Genomic DNA, 22,130 nt, shown 5'->3' with positions numbered 1-22,130 from the left:
GCAAGCTGATCTCTGGTAGTAGCTAGAAACTGTGCAGAAGGGAGGCTGATGATAAGAAAAATGCCATAGTAGTGATAATTTATGTTGATATCTGACTCTTAGTCTCATATCTTAGAAACTCCTTGGATCATTAACAATTTGGTTTTTCTCATAAGATTCCCATATAAAACTTAAAGCTGTCATTTATTTGCAGTTCATCTAAAAGAATGTAAGAGAATGTGAAAATTGTTCCAGAATGTTCTTTGGTCATGAAGCTGTGTCTTGGTTCATCAAACCCTTCACTGGACTCCCTAGCGTTGAGGTAAGTGTAGACCTAGAAGAGACCTTTTGAAAAGATTATTGACTCTAGTCCCATATTATATACTCGAGGGAAGAGAGGCTTTGCTTCTGCAGGTTCAGACAGTCACAGCAGATGGAACCTAGCTTTTCTGCCTCAGTCTTCTGTGACAATAGGGTTGCATCAAATCCTGAGGCTCCAATTGGGTATGAAAACTCCCCATCACATGTTAGCTAAGTTGGATATACTATTTTTAAATATCAAAAATGAAGAACAGAGCTATGAGTGGGGTATATACCACTGAGGGAATATAAGGAAACCACTTGTTTTAGCAAGCTCCCCTGCAAAAGCAATAAAAATTTAATCAAATTTTGTCTTACTGCATACTGACTGGGGCAAATGTCCACTGGGTATTAAACTTGAGATAAACTTAGTAGTATTATTAGTGTTCTCAGTTTAGAATGAAATCTTAGAAATCAAATGTTTTCTTTCAAAAAAATTTTTAATAGTTTATTTATTTTTGAGACAGAGAGAGACAGAGCATGTGCGGAGGAGGGGCAGAGAGAGAGGGAGACACAGAATCCAAAACAGGCTCCAGGCTCTGAGCTGCCAGCACAGAATCCGACGCGGGGCTCGAACCCACAAACCTCGAGATCATGACCTGAGCCGAAGTCAGATGCTTAACTGACTGAGCCATCCAGATGTCCCCTCAGATGTTTTCTTTCAAATAACCATTATTATTATAGATTAAAATTTAACATTAAGTTATAAAACTTCATATAAATTACGGAGTTTCTCAAGGTGCTTATGTTTCTGTGGGTCATTTGAGTGATACCAGAAGAATATTTCTTGTCCCTAAATTTCTTTCTCACCTGTCTTCGTGGTGCTAAAGTTTTTACCTTTTGGGTTATTATCATCGTGGGCCTCAGTGATAGACAATAGTTTGTCAGCTTGAATTATTTATTGGTGCCCTAGCAAAGAGGAGAACCCTGATGGAATGGGTCATTAGAATGACCCATCTAACTTCATTAGAAGTTTTGATGTGAGCAGGAAAAAAAGAATACCAGCAAGAGGGATTCTGCATCATGATGAGGACAAAGGAAAAGAAAAGTAAAAAGTAGAAGTAAAGAAATTTTAAATGAGAATGTTCACAGAATGTAGAAGCTGTTGAATAATAATACTGACTATCCCGTAATTTTGTCTGCTATTTGCTCTGATAGCTAAAAATATATTCTGGCTTTGTTTTTTTTCCTTTTAATAACAGCACGGTTATACATTTACATAGTGCTTTGCAGGTTATCAAGCACAGCTATTGCCATGACCTCATTTAAATGATGCTGTCAGTCAGGACAGGTGTTAGTAGCTCCATTTTTAGAGACAATGAAATTGATGCACAGGGTTATTAAGTGATTTATCCAAGCCAAGATGGGATCTTGCATCTTTTGGTTCTGAACTCAGTTCTCTTTCCTCTGAGCCAGATTGGGTTAGAGACAAGAATTTACTTTTCAGAGTCAGAAGAGCCAGGCTTGAACTTGCCACTTTTTTTTTCTTTGGCAGCTGTGTGACCTTGAGCATGTTACTAACTGTTATGAATTTTAGTTTCTTTAGGTATGAAAAATAAGGAATAGTAATACCTATTTTATAGGATTGTTGTGAAGATTCCATTAGGTAAAGCAAGCAAAGTGAACAGCTTAGTGCCTGGCACATGGTAGGTACTCACTACATGGAGCTATAAACACCCGGAAGAGGTACCTACTGTCCCTATTTCAAAAATTTTCCTGCATTTAGAGGTGAAATGATGAATCAGAGCAGCTTTCCAGTTTATTCAATGATACTGTGTCTTCTTGGCTGACTTTAATTCCTAAGATTATCTCCTGTGAAAATGTGTGTACTGTTTGTGTGAGTGCATTCTTGGCTGACTTTAATTCCTAAGATTATCTCCTGTGAAAATGTGTGTACTGTTTGTGTGAGTGCACTTGTGCATGTCTGGGGGTACACTTGTACAACGCACCAATCAGCACCTTTGTGCATGTGTTGGGGTTACAGCAGCAGGTCTCTATGTTTCTAGGCTGTGTGGAACCAGACAGAGTGACCAAATGTGGAGCATCTGTCTGCTGCAGAGAACTGGAAGCTGAATTATAGTCAGGTATGTCCTAGTTGAGTCACCGAACTTGAGAAGAACAGGCTTTGTAGTCTCAAAATATGTAAATGATACATAGAGTTCCTGGTGTGAGGATCTGAAAGGTTTGGGCCAGTCCCTTTAGCAGACGAAACTATGGACTCACGTAATTGCACTGATTTTTGAGTAGACTTTATTTATAATTATTCATTCTTTCTTGAAATATTTTAGAATTACCTTGATTAAAATCATTACACAAAATAATCTTCACTGTATTTATTATATATGGCACAGAATAATTTAACACTTTATGGATATGTTTCATTGATGCACAAATGGGAAAAGCACCCTTTGCCAAAAGCAGTACAGTAACTTACTTCAATTTGGCTACGGTAGCACTTTAAGAAATGACCATGAGGTGGCGCTGTGGCCAAGTAGATCAAGTATGTCTAAACTGAGTGTTGCCCCTAATTATGTATGGCGTTTAATTCCTTTCTTCAAATATAGAAGAATCTACCATTCAACTTAAAGTAGAGTAAGGTTGGTCACTGTATTTTAATAGTATTTGACAGGGAGTGAGTCCTTTAATCACAGATCCATATATCACTCAAGCACTGTGTTTTCCTGGGGAAGGGGGTGTATTTTTAAAAGCCTTAGTAGTCAGAACGTCCCCAGACTAAACAAAGGGCCCAAGGGTGCCATTTTATTCAAGATCACTCAACTATATACAAGGACCATTGTTTACACCACCCTTATAGAATTGTGTTGATGTCTTCCCATAAAATCAGGTGAACTTCCAGTTTATTTAAAGAGCTGATACTTCTGTTACATTTTAATCTGCTTTGACCACCATGGAAGGTCATAGAAACATTAGAACATGAATTCACATTTTAATAGACAGGATACAAACATGCACACATGTGTATATATTGAGGGTTTTCATTAATGACTCTTGCTTTTTTTCCATATAAATATATAAATATCGAATAAAGTGCATGAGAACATGTCTGTACATGTACACAGATACATGTTTGTCTATATACACTTGAATAGATACTTATGGAAAGAAGAAACATACGCATTTGTAATATATATGTAGTCAAAAGATATCTGTCAGGCAGTATTTATGTTCATTCTGATCAAGATTGAGTATATGGGGATAGAATCTGGAATCTTTCCTCTAATATTTAATGAGATGTGCAGAGTTAAAAACTAAGGCAAAATACATTAGAGCAGAGATTTTTTTAACATTTGTAGTTTTATCAGTTAGTATGGTGTAATCATTAAAGTAGTTCAGTTCAAAGGCAGCCTTTATGTAAGTGGCTTACTATAAATTCTAGCTTTGAAATACATATCTTTCAATGTATCTATAAGGACATAATTGGATAGCCTTAATACATTTCCAAATTACACAGTGACATCTCCCACATTCTTTAGTTTTCAAATCTATAATATTTTTCAAATGGCTTAGAGCAAAAAATTATGTTTCATTCAATAGAAATGCTTCAGTATTGTAATCACATATCGTATAACTTCTATTTTAGTAAGGATATGTAATTTAATCTAGAGTAATATCAAAATGAATTAACTGCTGTTAATCTCTTTCTCTCTTTAGCAAACTTTTCTACGTAGCATTATATTATTGCTTTTTTTTTTTCAAGGAGTCCAGTGTTAGTGAGTAATAAAGAAGTTAGTTTTTATGGCAGTGAACCAAAATTTTGTTCCAAACTTTGGTCATCATAGGTTGGGCCCAGGTTAAGGTGTATATTTCTAAACTAATTACAAATTTTGACCTCATGTAATATTTCACCTCTCGCTCATTTGGTTGGTATTCATTGACAACCAGTCAGGAAACTTATTGAGAAAATTACCCTCAGGGTCAAAACAAGCCTTTTTCTGAAGCAGGTAAGGAGGAAATAGTTTGAGCCAATTCTCGAAATGTCTGTTAGTTAATATTTTTGACAAGGACCATTCCAATTAGGTCATTTTCTTTAAAAGCAGGGATCTTGTTTTAATTATTTTTATATCTTCAGTACCCAGGAAATTTCTTCGCAGATAGTGTACACTCAGTAGATGATTATGAGACCAAAGCCAAAAAGTTTTAGCAAATAATATAGAATAATTGATCAGACAGCATCAATTTACCTGATGGGCACCATTAGGAAAGTCACCTGCATTTTACAGAGATGTCCTAAGAGTCTACTGCTGTCGGTAGCCAAAAACCTGAGTTTATTCCTCAATCTTGACACAGTTACATCAATACTGCTTACTGCTCAAAGGAGCGCATGCACGGTGCAGTCATTAAAGAGCGAGTTACCAAACACCTCTCTGGTGCTGTTTAGGAGAAGCAATTTCTAGAAATATATTTGGTAATGTTAAATTATCCTTTTGAGAGTTTACCTAGGAGACCAAACACTAAACAAGACCACATTGGAAATTCAGAATAAAGCACAAATAGTAGGAGAGAAAGCAGCTGTAGTTATTAAATAACATTTTAAAACTTTTTCACTTCTTAGGAGAATTAACTTGAAATGCAACAAGTGCCAGCAACTTTGTGAATATTTCAAAATGACATCTATGAAAAAGCAGGAATGAAAAAGTTGTCAAGTATTTCATTTAATTATCTTAACAATACAGATTTCATAACACCATCGTTAGTGTCTCTTATTTTTTGTTGTTGTTGTTCAAAATATATAGCATGGTGAGTTTTAAAGAGGATTTTTCTTTACGAGGTCATTGTATTATATTCAACCAACTTCTCACTATTTGTAGCTATCATTATTTACAGCAATAGGTAACCGGCTCATGCCAATTAACATAGGAGCAAGGTTTCCACTTGAAATAGAAGTTAATTTAGACTTATTTATGGCCTCATTAAATTACACAATAAAAGCTAATTATTTTAAAGACATATCATTTACAGTGTTAAAAATAAGTATCGTAAAGCTCACAGCTGAAATGCTGTCAGATCATTTTTGAAGTGCACATTTTGTGTCTTTTAACCCTGCTTTTTTTGTTTTCCATAGACAGAATAAAATGAGGCATATAAATATTATTGTTGGTTCTACTAGACCGGCCTAATTAATTTTTTTCCAGTCTCCCCTTTGTCTTTTTTTATCCCCAGATAGGTGAAAATTTGCCCAGTGTGCCCTCCATGGTTGCTATGGCAACCAGTCTATCACACACAGCTAACCTTTTCATTCACTGTGTTAATATTGTCTGTAGGAGCATCTTCTGGATGTTGTTTTCCTAGAGCAACCATACTGTATTTGTTATCTGTGGTCTTGGCATCTTTCTTCGAATTCTTTTTCTGTCCCATTTGGAGTTGACTAGATTTGTAGGCCAAGGCCGGTATAGTGTTCACTAAAATTAACTGCAATGGTTTTTTATTTTCCTTGTACTGACACTGAATATACCGTGAAAAGGCTGACCGATAGGTCTTGTTGAACAGTGTATACACAAGTGGGTTGACCGCTGAGGAGAGGTAACCTATCCAAACAAACACATTGAGCAGGGCTCCGATGATATCCTCGTTGCAAGACTCTTTGCAGATGACGGCCATTATGTTCGTGATGAAGAATGGGCACCACATCACCACAAACAGAAAGAAGACGATGCCCAGCACCTTGCAGGCTTTTTGCTCATTGCTGATGGACTGCATAGTCCTCCTGCCGTAGGATCCTGGTTCCCTGTGGATTGACCTCTGGAAGAGCTTTTCTGAAGACAAGGAGCTCTGAGGGAGGAAGCTGAAAGAAGCTAGTTTGGCTCGTGTGCCCTGATCACTCACACACAAGGTAGCTTCTTTCTGGAGTGACTTGATAGTTAGAAAGTAGGTGATCACCATGATGGTTAAGGGAATGAAGAATGACACGAAAGAGCCGATCAGGACGAAATTATCGTCGGCAAGTAAGCAACTCCCTTCCTTAAAGACTTTGGAATCATCCTGGAGACCAAAGACTGGTATTGGCATAGATATCCCTGGAGTTGGACAGAAAATGAAACTTGATTATGAAGGAATCGTCTGTGAGTATCGCTACGTAATGGTGGCTGTGCAAAGGATTCTATATATTAACATCTTTTAATGTATATATTAACATTGTCTAATGTACTTTCAATGAGAAAATTATTTACTTACAGATATTATGTGGTTATATAAAATTTAATATATGGTTATAATATATAGTTATATATAGTGATATTATATGTAGTTATAATATCCATACTAATACATATAATATATATTGACTATATATAATGCATCAGTTCTTATACTTGTATGTTGTTTGCCCTATAGAGATAGTTCTTCTAAAGAAGTACAATAAATCTGCCTTTAATTTTTCATATATTTTTCCTGATTATAACATTATACTTGTTACCTGGAGAAAATACAGAGTCAAACAAAACTAAACATGACCAATGATGCTATTACACAAAGATAATCACTGTTAACAATATGATGCTATTTATTTTAGATAAACACACACACACACACCATTCACACACATTTTATAATTGAATTTAACCTACAGTCTTTATCTATTTTTCTCCTAACATTATGCGTATAGTTTATAAAAATAACTTAATAAAGTTGTGAACATATTTTCTTTTCAGAACATTTGAACATTAGAAAAAAGTAACAATGATTAAAGAATAATCATATGTATTCTTGCCAGCCAGGGAAAATTCTGATATACATTTTATGTAGTTTTCATTCCATTTACATATATACGTAAATAATTATGTGTATGCAGTATTTTATGTGCCGTTTTAGATCTTCTTATTTCATTTAACACTCAATCATGAAAATTGCCCATGTTTTAAAGTACTTTTGAAAAATATAATTTTCTAATGTGAGTTAAAGTAAGTCACCAATTATATTTTATGTTTTATTTTCTAACTCTAGCTAATTTTCATTCTTTTTTTAAAAAAGCTTTTTAATATCAAAAAGTTCTAACACATACAGAAAAAATATCACCGAAAAACCAAAACAAACTTAGCACAATGAACCCATTATCCAGCTCCAGCAATAATTAATTCAAGGACAGTCTTGTTTTCACCCATACCCCCACCTGCTACAACACCTCCCATGTTATTTGGAAACAAATCCCAGACATCATATTATCCGCTTTGTAAATATTTTCATATGTAGCTATGCATTCTTTTTTATTTTTAAAATTTGTTTATTTATTTATTTTGAAAAGGAGAAAGAGAGCAGGGGAGGGGCAGAGAGAGAGGGAGAGAGAGAGTCAGCACAGAGCCTGAAACAGGGCTCAGACTCACAAACAAGACTCATGAGATCATGACCTGAACTGAAACACTTAACGGACTGAGTCACTCACGCACCAAAAGCTATGCATTTTTTAGAAAAGCAAATATTATCACAGTATCATTCCCACTCCTAGACAGATTGCCATCCTTGCAAGGAGGGGACATTAGCTTGAGTTAACATAATGTTTAACACAAGTCGTCCTCAGTGGCATTTGCCATTGTCTTCACAAACCTAATTGACAGTATTTGTCTCTCGTCCATGCCAGGCCATCCCAGTATTCTTGGAAGGTGGAGGTAAATGACATCAGAGCTTGGTCTTAAGAACACTGAGTGTGGTTAATGACTATTCATTTCCTTCATTCCTCTCTGTCCCTGGACTGTTGTTGGGAACATTCTGTGGCCCAGGGACATCCTCTGAGACTCTCGATACCAGTTTTGTTCAGCCTCCAGAAAACTCTAGATCATAAAAGTTAAGAAATGGTTTTTAAGAAGAATATTTTGTTTTCCAGGTGTTTGAACGTGTACCCGTGAGAGGTGTTTCTTGCACTCATCTAGAAGGTCTTTGTTTGACAGTGTAGTTGCTGAGTGATTAGAATGGAAGCTTTGGAGTTAGACAGGCCTGGGTTTGAGTCTTGGTCTTGGCTCTGTGCTCCGGGGCTGGTTACATCATCCTCATAGTTCCTCATCTATCATGTAAGGTGGGCACCAACATGCCCCCGTGGATGTGGGGAGGATAAAATGAATCAAATGTGCAAATGTGCATGGAGGACATCCTTAGTCCAGAGTCGATGTTCTGCCAATGGTAGATAAACCTGGGAGTATCCTTCTCCACAGAATTATTTAAATTGAATACATTAACTTGATTTTGTTCTATTTTGTCTTAAGCCAAAAGAAGTTAAAAAGCTTTGGCTATTGGTTATATTGTTAATAATGATGTAATTATTAGCTTCTGCCAGGGTAGACAAAGGATCTCAATCAATTTTAATTTTCTACAGCTAGAACTGTTGATTGCTTTTCTGATGTGATGAATTACAGCCATTACTATTAGTCATGATACCCATAAACAAAATATCAACTGTGTAAAAAAGGTGTATGGTATTGTTATTAAACTCTTGGGTGTGCAGTTTCCTAATGCAAAGGATGTTGCTGCCATGAGTGTCTTTTGCCCTATTTGTTTGCAGCTTGGTGATTTATATAAGTGGCAGTTCTCAATTAATCAGAATAGAGTATTACTTAAAACGCAAAACTCTTCAATCATTCGGCAGTCAGATGAGTGTACTTGTTTGGCAGGAACACACATGCGTCGGCGCGCGCGCACACACAGACACACACACACACACACACACACTACAGAATGGCTCAACTTCTGTGGCCAGGGAGAGAAAGGGATGATGGAGCCATCTTACTGAAGTGGAGATTCCCTCTCTTAGCTGCCCAGGGGCGCCTGGGTGGCTTAGTCACTTGAGCATCGGACTTTGGCTCACGTCATGATCTCACCGCTCTTTAGCTGGCCTCTGTGCTGACAGCTCAGAGCCTGGAGCCTGCTTTGAATTCTGTGTCTGCCTCTTTGCCCCTTTCCCGCTTGTGCTCTCTCTCTCTCTTTCTCTCAAAAATAAATAAACATTAAAAAAATAAATAAAAAAACTCTTTATAAGTTGGATATGGCAAGAAGGCCCAGGCAGGCTGTCTGGAAGGGGGACCTTGATTTGGAGGAGAATCGAACTGATTCATTCTTTAAATGGTCCATTCCTCTTTACATAGAACAGAAGTATTCTGACTACTGCCATTTCCCATTCTTTTTCAGTGCCTCACTCGTAGTAAGGGGTCAGCAAGGGTTTATGAAAAGAAAAACTAGACAGTTAAAGCAATACTCTGTTAAAGAGGGGAAGGAATTTTATGTCAGAGAACTAGAACATTTAGGGAGGCTTTGTGGGTAGGAGAGAGTTCAAAAACACTCTCCTAGCAAGAGAGATGAAGACACTGGCTCATATCCAAGGTTGCGGTCACAGCCATCTGCAGTGCATTAATTTTCTGGCTGCTTTGTTTGATAATAGCTGCTTTTGGAGACCTGACATCGCCTCTCACTTGAAATTTCTGCATATAAAGCATTTTCCTTTATGAACAAATAGACAGTGGCTTAAACTACGTGACTGTGCATTTTGTTTAATATATTTTTCTGAGGAGTGGTAAATAGCAGTTAAGATTCAATATCAGTATTGGATCCTCCATGCACATTTTCATTTTTCTCTTCATTAAAACTCAGACAATGAAATGAGTGGGAAATATTGACACTCAGGAGCACGAAGGCTTGGGCTGGTGTCTTTCTTTTAGGGTAGCCCTGCTTACTCTGCACATTAAGTTTGCACCTCTGGTTAACATCTATCTAACCATGGTCTGCTGTGTAGCCTTAACTCTGGAGCACTGGCTGTGAAAGATAAGCTTTATTCTTAATCCTAGATTTTTATGCTTTAATATCTTGGGACAGAATGTGCTTCCGAGGCAATGTTTCCTTGGGAAATAAGAAGGTTGCCTTACTAGGTAGTGACCCTCTGATAGGAAACATAACAGTGGAGTCTGCTGGGCCTCAGGTCTTGTGGGAGGTGCAGGGGAAAGAAACAAATACTTCAGGGCTCTTGTGAAAAAGACTGAATTTTGGTTCATGGATTTCATTTCCTCTGGAACTATCACCTTTCCTTGGTATTTTAACTCACACTGAATTTTTTCAAGTTATAAGAATGGATTTACTATCAGTTTGACAGAAAGCACCGTTAGTGAATACTCCAGAATAGTCATCATAGTGCAGGGAGAGAGATTGAGTATATAGGGCGACTGGGGGTGGGACTTATCCTTCTAATAGGAAGTGTAAATTTCAAGAGTTGCTCGATTCCTTATAATCTGTGGTCTGCTGACCAGGCAGATGTCCATAAAAGTGAGAGCTAGATAAACATGTCAGTTACCTAAGAAATTATGTTTCTTTTTAGATTAATTCTTAATATCTCTAGTGATAAATCATAACTTCTCAAAGTACTTTTACATGTATTTATTCACTCTTGATTTTATTTTTTTTACAAAATTGTATAAACACTACCCACACTGTCCTATGGGATAAAGGCAAAAAGATAAAAATTTCACTTTGTGAAAAAGCTGGGGGCTAGCAAGCTTAGGTGATTCATTTAGACTCATAGCAATTTATGGGCAAAATCCAGACTCCTACGTAAGTTTCTCATTTTTTACGGACAAATTTTTTTTTACCTGCTTATTTACAAAAGTAGCTACAAAAGTCTATGACTATACCAGAAGTCCTTAACGTTGGTTTCAGAAAGTCTGTGATGTTTCTGAAATCTGCACAATTTTCATATATGTGCTTATTTTTTGAGACAGAGCTTTCATCAGATTATCAAAAAAACTTCCAGGCCCCAAGGCAGTTAATAAACACTAAATTATATCACTGCTCTGTGTCAAGAACACACACATACTCTAATGATTCTCTGTATTTTTAAACTTTCTTTCTGTTTTCATTCTTTAATATCAAAGTCAAAATTTCCTCTGGCAAGACATTATTCTTTAAAGCCAGACAGCTATTCTAGAACTAAATTCCTTATCATTGACACCTTGTTTCTTTTTTATATGGTAGTTATTCTTAACTTTGGCTGCATACTAGAATTACCTAGGGAGCTTTTAAAAATGTCATTGCATGGGCTCCATTCCCAGAGGTTCCGATATTAGTACTTTTAAAAAATGCTAATACTCACACCCCACATGAACATTGTTATCCAAACAAACAAACAAAAAAAAAAATACCCAGCTGATCCTGATACACAACCAGTGCTGAGAACCTGGGATGTATAGAGTTAAACGTATAGTAAAAATGTCTTTATTTTGAAAGAAAAGTAAATCGAGGAAAGTTTGATAGCCGCTCCCTTTGCCTTTATTACACAACTCAGTTAATTTCCAAAAGGCTCCGGCTGACTTCAAGTGGAGAAGTTATGGAGAGAGGGAAAGAAACCTGCCTCCACCCCTCTCCCAATTTGAGTAGGAGTTATCTGGGGGGAAAATGTATTGCATGAGGTTATTGTATAAAATCATCTATCCTTGTTTTAATAGTTTGACTGTTACAGCTAAATCTCCAAAAAGGCTTAAAGCTTGTGTTCCGTCCCAAGCAACATAATTTATTCGGAAGAAATGCTCAGCCTCCCTGAAGTATGACCAGTCATGAACTGCCGAAGCCAGTGGCCCAATTGCTCTGCCCTAGGTTCCTGGAAAGATGGTCTCTTGCTCTTCACGCCCTCATTCCTTTACCTTTCATAGCCCAGAAGTTGTGCTTTTATATGATGATCTTGCATTGAAAGGAAAAGGGACTGAATTCTGACTTGTAGGACGTGGATTGTCGGCTGTTGCTCCGACACCTGACAGTCCATCCATGTCTTTTATCCCAAGGCAGATTGACTTCCATGCACCATCTCTTCCCCTGCCAATGTGTTATGAAGCCCAAATAGAATCTGAATGGTATGTTGGCATATGGATAAATGATCAGAGTCTCATTTTTCTGTTGGAATCACAATTAATAGAGAAACTTCTCAAATTCTTTCATTCAACTTGTCATGCACTGACCCTTTTCTAAATGAGCAGATATTACATTATTCGCCGATAATGGAGAAGTTTCTTTTAGCAATATGCTCGTGAACAGAGGTTTATTTAGAAAAAAAACTCATCTCTGCTCCATATTACTAAACCTCATCTTTAAAGTATCACACCCTTTTCTCCATTTGGTTTAAAAGATTTTGTAGTGTTTCTTTCTGAAAGCGTGGGGAATGGGTCTCACTTGTGACATCTCATTTCAGAGACTCTGGTCTAGAACATGTGTGCAGGAACGGTGATGGTAGCTGGAAAGTTGGCTTGCAGCAGGTGCCCACAGAATCCAGGCCTACAGGTTGTCAATTCTCCTTCCCTCAGCCTCTCTTACACTTGCCCAAAGCAGCATTTATCATATTACATAATGAAGGACTACAGTTTCCCTAATGCTCAGGCCATTACCAACTATTGAGCCCATCCTACAAGGTCTTTGTGATCTGTTCTTAATGTGATCGTTCAGTGTTGTCCATTTGTGACATAGGCATGTGGTGGTGGTCTCTCTCTTCTTTATGCTACCTCTCGAACTATTCAGGATGGAATTACATAGAGCTTGATTTCTCAGCTAGTCACGTAATATGATCTGAAGAGCTCTCAAAATCTGCTGGCTCCCACAGGTTCTTTTCCCAGGGGCTTTCTGGGCACATTGCAGTGTTCCACCGGTGGAATGAGAGAGGTCCCATTGTTTTGTACCTGTAATACCCCAGAGGGTTAACTAGGAATCCAAGCCCAAGTTGTAGTGGGCACAGAGAGGCATAGCAGGGGAGACCCCTGGGGGCATGGCCCTTGTAAAGGAAAGCAGTCATAGGAGAGAAGACACAGAGACTAGCTCAGGGACACAGGACGGAGAGGATGTGGTATCTATGGCATGTCAGGTTTCCTCAGGGTTGGTGGGGGGGGGGGGGGAGAAGGTGTACTGTAAATAGTAACTGAAAGGTACAGACTCACTTCTCCATTCTGCCCTGGATCAGTTCTGATTCTATCCTCTTACCTGAAATATTCTACCAACCAGTGGGGGCTCCAGGATGTCTCTGTAACAGGGCCCTATGGGTGGCAGCTGGCTAGGCATGGGAGACTGAAGCAACCTTATTTTGTGGCTATATTTGCATAGGAAACCTGCTGTTTTTGCTTTGACATGTGATTATTTGGGTCTTGGGAGCTGCAAGATGGAGGTTATGTTCCCAAACCACATCCTACATTTAAGATATATCTCCTGACATCTTTCATTAAGGATATCCCCTGAATGAAGCATTCCTGAAATTCTCTCTGTAATTAAGAGCTCTTTTAGTCTATATTCCTTCATCACCTTCATAAATAATTTATACTGTGCTAAGTCACACTTCTAATACCTTAGAATTTTTCTCTAGAAGTGTCATTTTACCCATGAGATGATAATCTCATTAATGGCAGGGATATCTTTTACTTATTGCAAGCCATTCCAGCATCTTGTGGGATTGATGGGTAAGTCAATGAGAGGGAGAAAAAAAGGCAAGGAATTATAATCAATGTGAATTATAATAAACTTTATAGACACAGCTTGAATTTAATACATTATTTTATAATGTTTTCCTTCATTTGTGCTGGGAAATCACAGTAAGTGTGGCTGCCAATTAGCCACAGAGGGCAGAAAGAAGGAAAATGGATATTACAATGATACTTAATTTGTGTACTTTTCTGAGAGAACTACGTAGAAGATTAACTAGCACATGCGCTGACTACTTTGACAGCTAAAATCACAAGGGAAAAGATGCTGTAAATACAGTGCCTGAGTGGGAATCAGAAGACCTGGGTTTATTCTTCTATGTTTTGACTCATAATCTGGATTTAGGGCTATTATTTTTCTCAAAGCTCTCTTTCAGACAAACTAAATAAATATGTGTTGAGAAATAAGAGCATGATGCAGTGAGGAGAGCACAGACTGGGTCATCCCAAGATGCACGTGTGCCCACTGGCTCTGTCAATCACGGGCTGCATAGCCTTAGGTTGCTTAAAGCCTCCCTCTGTGAAATAGAGATAATAACCAGAAGCCTTCCCTAATTGACACATAGGGCTTTGGGGAGAAAACAGTGGGGACATGTGCCTGAGTTATTTTGTAAACTTTTGAGATGAAACTGATTATAATTTACTTTGCGCTCTACTAGACTCTTGGGTACCTCAAAAGGCCTTTGAGAACCTTCATGGAGCCTAAGATCTTGTAGTGAAAATAAAATACACACACCTAATCCAGAAGGACAGTGGTGCAGAATAGAAGGAGATCAAGAGACAAAATCAGTGACGTGGATAAAGACGGATGGATGCGTGAGGTCAGCATGTGATGCTCATTGTGGGTTACTGTCTCTGGGAAGAAGTTGTGTGGGAGACGGGGTTGCTGATTTGGGCCTGGTGAGTGAATAGAATCCAGATGGCAGAATGATCTGGACGGAGGAGACAGGTGTATGATCACGGTGCATTCTGGGCCCAGTGCACCTGGCCTTACTGGGTTGAGTTCCACTGTGTTTGGCATGCACCTGTGAACTCAGGAGCAAGCACACGTTATTTATCAGAGGCATCAAGCAGGCCTCTCTGTGTTAGCAATCAGTTTCAGTCATCCATTCATTAATCAAATATTAATTGAATATACAGTGAACTAGGTACTTTAGGAATTTGAGAGAAAGAAGGTGCTTGAGTCTATGATCACTGCTTTACATTCCAAGACGTTTTTCTGTCATGCACGAACCCATCAGTCCAAAACAAGACTTGGGAGAAATATGACAGAGAGATATAAGCAGAAAAACTGCATTTAGCAGGGGCATCAGTTGGTTAAAAAAAATACAATCAAGGTAAATCTGTATTTAGCCTGGATTTTTTTAAGTTTGTTTGTTTAGAGAGAACATGTATGAACAGGGGAGGCGCAGAGAGAGAGAGGGGGGCGGAGAGAGAGAATCCCAAGCAGGCTCCATGCTGTCAATGCAGAGCCCCACATGGGGCTTCAACTCACGAACCGTGAGATCATGACCTGAGCCAAGATCAAGAGTCAGATGTTTAATCAACTGAGCTAACCAGGCACCCCAGGATTCTTAGGTTTTAAAGGCAGCTATAATGGGAGATAGCAGTTCTCAAGTGTTTTGGTCTCTAGACTCCCTTACCCATTTAAAAATGATTGAGGACTCCAAAGAATCTTTGTTTCTGTGGATTATACCTATAAATATTTGTGTTATTAGAAATGAAAACTGAGGGCACTTAATAATGCATCAATTCATCAAAAAAGAAAACTAATAAACCCATTCCATATTAATTAACATAAATAACATTTTTATGGGAAAGAATTCTACTTTCCAGAACAAATCAAATACTGGAACAAAATTGCAAACTGTTTTTGGAACACAGTTTGGAACAGCTGGGGAACAAAGAAAACTGTTTTGCAGTTTTGAAAGTCTCTGTTTATCTAGTCTAATAGAACAGAGCTGGATTCTCAGAGACGCTTCTGTTTTAGTCTGTTACATCACATACAACATATCCTCCAGAAAACTCCACTGTACCCTTATAAAAGGATGCAAGGAAAAAAAGGGAAGATAAAACCTGATTTGTTCCCAGCTTCATGGAGATATAATTGACATACAACACTGTAAGCTTAAGCTGTACTTCGTGATGATTTGGTACACCTCCACACTGAGACACGTTTGCCACAATAAGGTTGGTTAACACATCCTTCGCCTCACACAATTAGTGTTTCATTTTTATTGTTATGGGGAGAACATTAGAGCTCTACTCTCCCAGAAACTTTCAAATATACAATACAGTTTTGTTAACTATCGTCACCATGCTGTACCTCGGATCCCCAGATCTTATTTATCTTATAACTGAAAGTTTGTACCCTGTGTCCAACATCTCCCCATTTTCCACACTTTTCAGTCCCTGGTAACTACCATTCTTCTACATTCCTATGAGTTTGATGTTTTTAGATTCCACATGTAAGAGAGGTCATACAGTATTTGGCTTTCTCTGACTGATTTCACTTAGCATAATGGCCTCAAAGTCCATCCGTGTTGTCACAAATTACAGGAACTTCTTTTTTGTGGTTGAACAATGTCACATCATCACCCATTCATCAGTGGACACTTAGGTTGATTCTATGTTTGACTATTGTGTTACTGCTGCTGTGCACATGGAGGTTCAGATATCTCTTTGAGATAGTGATTTATTTTCCTTTGGGTATCAGTATTATTATTGTTGTTCTTGTTTCTGTTGTTATGAAAATGGTATTAACTTCTCGGACATCTCGGAAGCATCTTTGGTATCCCCAGAAATCCCAGGAACACACTTTGAAAGCCACAGATGTAGGAGAAAAAGCTACCAGCTTGGAATTGGAAAACCCAAGTTTGGATTCCCTATGACTTTTAAACCAGCCACTTAATCCCTGTGAGATTTTTCACCTTTAAAATGGGGATTATTCTATTATTTAATAGTATCCCCTTTAAAAAACTTATCATGAGGGACAATGGTAGTAAATACAGTATTGTCTAGTAGATGGAAATCATAGAGAAGAATGTTCTACAGTCTTCCTAAATGTGCTGGGCTCTTCATTCTTTCTAAAAATCCCTTCTGTAGCTGAAACCTCCAATGCCCCTTGTTTGGATGTCATAGAAATCCAAGCCAGCTTGATGTCATCCTTACAGTTTAGCTTAAAAATTTCTTTTTTAACAGGCACCAAAATTTGTTTGCTCGTGTAGAGGTCTGTTAATAAGGAACCTGTTTATCGCTTACCTAGAGGCCTCGCAGAGCAAGACCATCTCCCATAATGGTTGATAATGGACTCCTCAAAGCTGAAATGGTCCATAACTGAGTAGCCAATGATGAAAATTTAATGACCTCTTCTGTGGATGGTAACAATTAAGTCAACTGCCAGGAGTACTGAGTAATAGGTGTGTAATATGACATTGCTTTAGAAAGTACACGCTAGGATTCACAGAGCAAGGATAAAGAGAGATTTCTACTGTACACTTCCTCTGTGGGAATAAAGATGGCCTTATAAAATCTGGGGTTTCTTGCACAGTTAGTAGGGTTCATAGAAATCAGTGTGAATGGCTTTCTCCCAAGGCACCTCCAGTGCAAGATGGGTCTGCCATTGCTTGTTTTTTTTTTTTTTTTAATGTCTTTATTTTGAGAGACAGAGACTGAGAACGAGTGGGGGAGGGCCAGAGAGAGAGGGAGACGCAGAATCTGAAGCAGGATCCAGGCTCTGAGCTGCCAGCACAGAGCCAGACGTGGAGCTCGAACCCATGGACTCTGAGATCATGACCTGAGCCGAAGTCAGACTCTTAACCGACTGAGTCACCCAGGTGACCCTGCCATTGCTTGTTTTTATCAGTCAGGGTACTTTGGTTTTAAGCAACAGAGGCTGATTTGGCCTGATGTAGCAGAAAACGAGTTTAATAAAATGATACAGAGTTGTTCAAAGAATTCATGACAGGGCTGAGCTACAGACTAAGATTCCAGGAGTAAAACTGCATTACAAAGTTGTTTTGATGAAGTAAGTTCTGTTTCCCTTGTCCACTGAGCACCAGGGGCAACAACAGCAGAGGGTCCTGCCTCACCAATGCCACTTTGACATCAGGGACTCAATTGTGCAATGGCTGGAAGCCAGACACCTCAGCCACCTCCATGCTGACGAAAATGGACATGGTTTGCTCACCCTATTTGTTCACTTTGGTCTTTTCCATATCACAGTTTTGCCAGGATACTGCTATTTGGGTGAATCTAGGCTATGAGCCAATGTTGTAGCTATAGGGAAGGCTGGGAATTTGAGTTCTGCTTCTTGGGAATTTCCCCAAATTTAGAAAAGTTAGTTGAAAGAGACAGGCAGCCACAAATTTGGCAGGCACCCACTTAATTTGACCTTTGTATGGCATGACTTGTAGCTGTTGTAATTGAGCTGGGTCTGGGAGAGGCCTCTTCCAAAGATGGTGACGCTAAAATTTCTGAACTTTTCCTATTTTCTTCTTTTTCCTGTGATTGTCCTCTTTCTCTGCCATCTCTGTGGTCAGCATATGTTCAAGTATTTAATATTTAAAAATGATCCAATCCAGAAATTACCTACCAGTGTCTGTGAAATGCTTGTGGGGCTAGCGTGGTCACAGAACTGAGCTATGTCATGGGCTATAAAGTGATAGAGAGAATGGTACTTGGGAAACTGGGCAGTGTCCAAGGACAATCACGGTTTTTTTGTTTTGTTTAGTTTTGTTTTTAAATACACATTATACAAGCCAGAGAACACCTATCTCTGGGCTAGAAAAATTTTTCATTATTCAGTTAGCTTGGCACAGGTTTGAAACTTTAAAGTTTATTTGGGGTTCTTCTTTATTCATATCTCATACGGGTTTCTTACCTTGGCTTTGCTCTTGGGGTCACTGGCCCTGTACTGATAGATGGACACTGTTTCTCCCACAAGACTCAATTACATTTTCGTTTTAGTTCCTAAGTCCAACAGTCAAGCAGGGTCTTTCTTGGTGTGGCTGCCAGATGCAATCCCCTTGGATTCAGATCAATGCTGTTGTCACACAGGTGGATAAGCTCTTGTTCTGACAGTGTCTGCGGAGGAGGGGACACAGAGAGTCCCCAACTAGCAACTCATTTTTCTAACCTGACCTAAACTTCAGAATCTCCCTCCTGTCCTAGCCACCATCTCTTTGAGTTGCTAGGATTCTAGAAACTTCTCTACAGTTCCACCTTTCCCATCTGGTCTGGCCCAGACCTTCAAACTTCCCATCCAGTTTTGGGAAGGCTGAGATGAAGAACTTTGGGTTTTGATTCCTCTCAGACTGTCTTTGTGGCAAGAGGCTTCATGTACTCCATCTTCTGCATAGTTGTTTGTATCTTGAGACTTTAGTGGTTTGGGGGAAGAACATTTTTGTGACATCAGAGAGACAGTTCTCTGGTCTGATTTCTGCTTCAGAATGCCCTGTCTTCTTTGGTCTAAGTAGATTTGCAGGAAGAAGCGGTGATACCAGATTAAAAAGCAGCCTTCACCAAGAAGTTTATCTGGTTGTTATCAAGATGATCATTTGCTGTTGTTTTCAAAGACCTAAAATGGAGCTTAATGATCATCTGGTGAAGGATCTTCCTTTCATAGTTGATGAACCAAGGTAGAGAGATATTAAATGCTTTTTGCAAGTTTACACTGATAAAAGAGTGGTGTACTGGCAAGAAGAGTGAAAACCGTATATACAGGTGTCTACTACGTGTCAGACACTGTGTAAGCCTTCAACAAATTTCATTCTCACAAGGCACGCATAAGGCAAGAATTAATATCCCCATATTCAGGTGAAGAAAATTGTGTTTCCAAGATATTCCATAATTGGCTCTCGGTCTTCAGTTAGTGAATGAATGGACCAGGATTCAAATGTGGGACTCATTGATTTTCTTCTGTACCTCACTTTGTGTTAGAACCTTGGCCTTGTGATCCCTAGTCTAGAGGGCCTTTAACTACATCAGAGTTTATTTTTCATTTGCTTTCATTTTATAACAAATACTTCGTTAGGCTTAAAGGATCATGAGTGTTTATTTGCAACACTTGAGATGTTGAGATGCACTTGAACATTATGTGAGATCTTATACATGGGAGGTAGGAATAGAAACAGGAGCTAAGAAATGGAAAACAAAGAAAACCTCCACCTCAGGGTGCATGAAGCTCTTCAATAAAAGTATTCTATTCAAGGTCACAAGCAATTCTTTAATAAGGAATAAACAAATATCTAGCTCCCTACGTCACTTCTTGGCTTGGATGTCTCAAATAGGCACCCCTACCCTTATGTGGTCAGAGAAAACCCTGGAAGGCACACTGCCTCCCCATCTCCCACTTTCCGCCTTTGCCCCATCGTAGCTAATGAGCTACCATCCATCCAGGTGCCCAGCTCAAAACCATAGGAGTCATTCTTTCCATTAGCCTCCCCCTGCAAAAACCTCACCCACATACTATTAATTCTACCTCCGAAATATATCTTGTGTCCAAATCTGTCTACCTCCATCTCCACTGCCGTCTTAGTACTCCAAGCCATTAAGACTCACAACTGGATTATTGCAAGAGCTTTCTGACTCTTCTCACTGTTTCCACCCTTTCCTGTGTGGCCCCAGCCCTGCCTAAAATTCTCTAAGGTCCCCTGCTGCACTCAGAACAGTGTCCGAACTCCTTACTTGGTTATAAGGCCCTGCTTACCTCTCGTTCCTTGTCTCCTGTCACTTATCCCTTCTTGATGAGTTGCTTGAGCTGCATTAGCTTCTTTCTGATCCTTCAACCCTGTAAGTTGGTTTCCACATTAGGGCCTTAGACCTTCCTGATCCCACACCTAGGGACATGGCTCCACTGATAATCCCAGGGCCGGCACCTTCTTATTCTTCATCAGTTTTAATGTCCACTCCTCAGTGAGGCCCTTCCTGAGACGTTAACATAAATTAGCCCTTCCTCACCCTACCTGAGTCACTCTGTAGCACATTTCCCTGATTTGTTTTCTCCATAGCATTTGTCACGACATGAAATTTTTTGTTGGTCTGTTTACTTGCTGGTTTGTCATCTGTCTCTTTTCATGAATGTGAACTTCATAAAATCAAGGCGTTTTCCTAAGATAGTGCCCGCCTGGTACATAGTGTTTAAATGTTAAATGCTAAAAAAGGATCTGTGGAATAAATGAACAGGCAAGTTTAGAGACCTTTGGGAAATAAAAACAGAAATTATGACTAAATAATAAACATCTTCATTATCTTGGTTAATGGGGTAAATGCAAGAGTTTGTCCAAATAGAGGTCATTTGGGCCACTAAAAATTCTGATAAATTAAGGTTTTTTAGATGAAAGGGAAAACTATTAAATATGAGGGCTTTCTATGGATACTACTCTTTCTCTAATATCCTGGAGTTAATAATGATACTTAATATTTATAACCTAACTACTTCAGGGACACTGTGCAGTGGTGGTAGTAATAAGAATAATAAAAATAGTAACAGCAAATTCTTGTATGATGTTTCCGATGTTTCAAGTACTAAGTACTTTATAAAGTACCTAAGTACTTTATACAATTAGCTCACTTGATCCTTAGCAGCAACCCTGTGAAGTATGTACTATAGTCTCTTCATTTGCTCATGAAAAACTTGAGGCACAGAGAGGTTAAGTAACTTGCCTAAAGTCACATAGTAATGTGCTTACGGTCACACAATCCTAAAGTGGAACTAGGACTTCGAGAGGTACTCGGCCTGGCTCCAGTCTGTGAGCTGTTTTGTTCTTTGTTCTGTGGCCTCAGCCCAGCTTAGCCCTCAGGCCTGCAGGCGTGGTATGTGTGTGTGTGTGTGTGTGTGTGTGTGTGTGTGTGTGTGTGGAGTGGGGGATGGCTGGCGATGGGGAGGTAGGGATGGGGGAGTGTCAAACTACTCCACTGCCAAGAATCTGCTGCTTAACAAGTCCCACCAGTCAGGCCTGGTTCCTGCATCCTGCAGCCTCAGGTCTGGATCCTGACGTTCCTGCTGTGCCCTCCTCATACAGTGAGCGCAACTAGCGTGAGTCTCCTTCTTCCTGGGTTTGCGCACACATTTCACATTTAGAGTCACGTAGGTGCTCTCCATGGGAAGGCCAGTCATGGCCCCGAGTCATGAATGAGATATCATATGGGATGTGCTCTTGCCGGGGGCTCACGGTTGTGGAGTCATTATGTACTATGAGCCTTTAATATACACCCCTCAGGCGTTTCTTTTCTCTAATTTAGCATTTTCACGTTAACATTAAAAATTATAATTTCCTCCAGTTAAAAAAATTTGTTTTACATGTATTTATTTTTGAGAGACAGAGAGAGACAGAGAGTGAGCAGGGAGACACA

General features: G+C 39.0%; 1 protein-coding gene across 3 annotated transcripts in view; it reads right to left on the bottom strand.

Moving 5' to 3' along the window:
• Positions 1-3,180: 3,180 nt before the first annotated feature.
• The window catches only part of HTR2A (5-hydroxytryptamine receptor 2A), a 58,010-nt gene continuing 39,060 nt past the window's right edge, over positions 3,181-22,130 (bottom strand). For all 3 annotated transcript variants that reach the window (XM_039220710.1, XM_039220711.1, XM_039220712.1), the window contains one exon: positions 3,181-6,374. In XM_039220710.1, the coding sequence (XP_039076641.1) occupies positions 5,575-6,374 (800 nt within the window). In that variant the 3' untranslated portion in view covers positions 3,181-5,574. The remainder of the gene's footprint in view (positions 6,375-22,130) is intronic.

This window comes from Hyaena hyaena, unplaced genomic scaffold, assembly GCF_003009895.1.
Source record: "Hyaena hyaena isolate Hyena2069 unplaced genomic scaffold, ASM300989v1 scaffold_905, whole genome shotgun sequence".
NCBI lineage: Eukaryota > Metazoa > Chordata > Mammalia > Carnivora > Hyaenidae > Hyaena > Hyaena hyaena.
The sequence above is the reverse complement of the archived record's forward strand: the minus strand, read 5'-3'. Positions and strand labels throughout refer to the sequence as shown.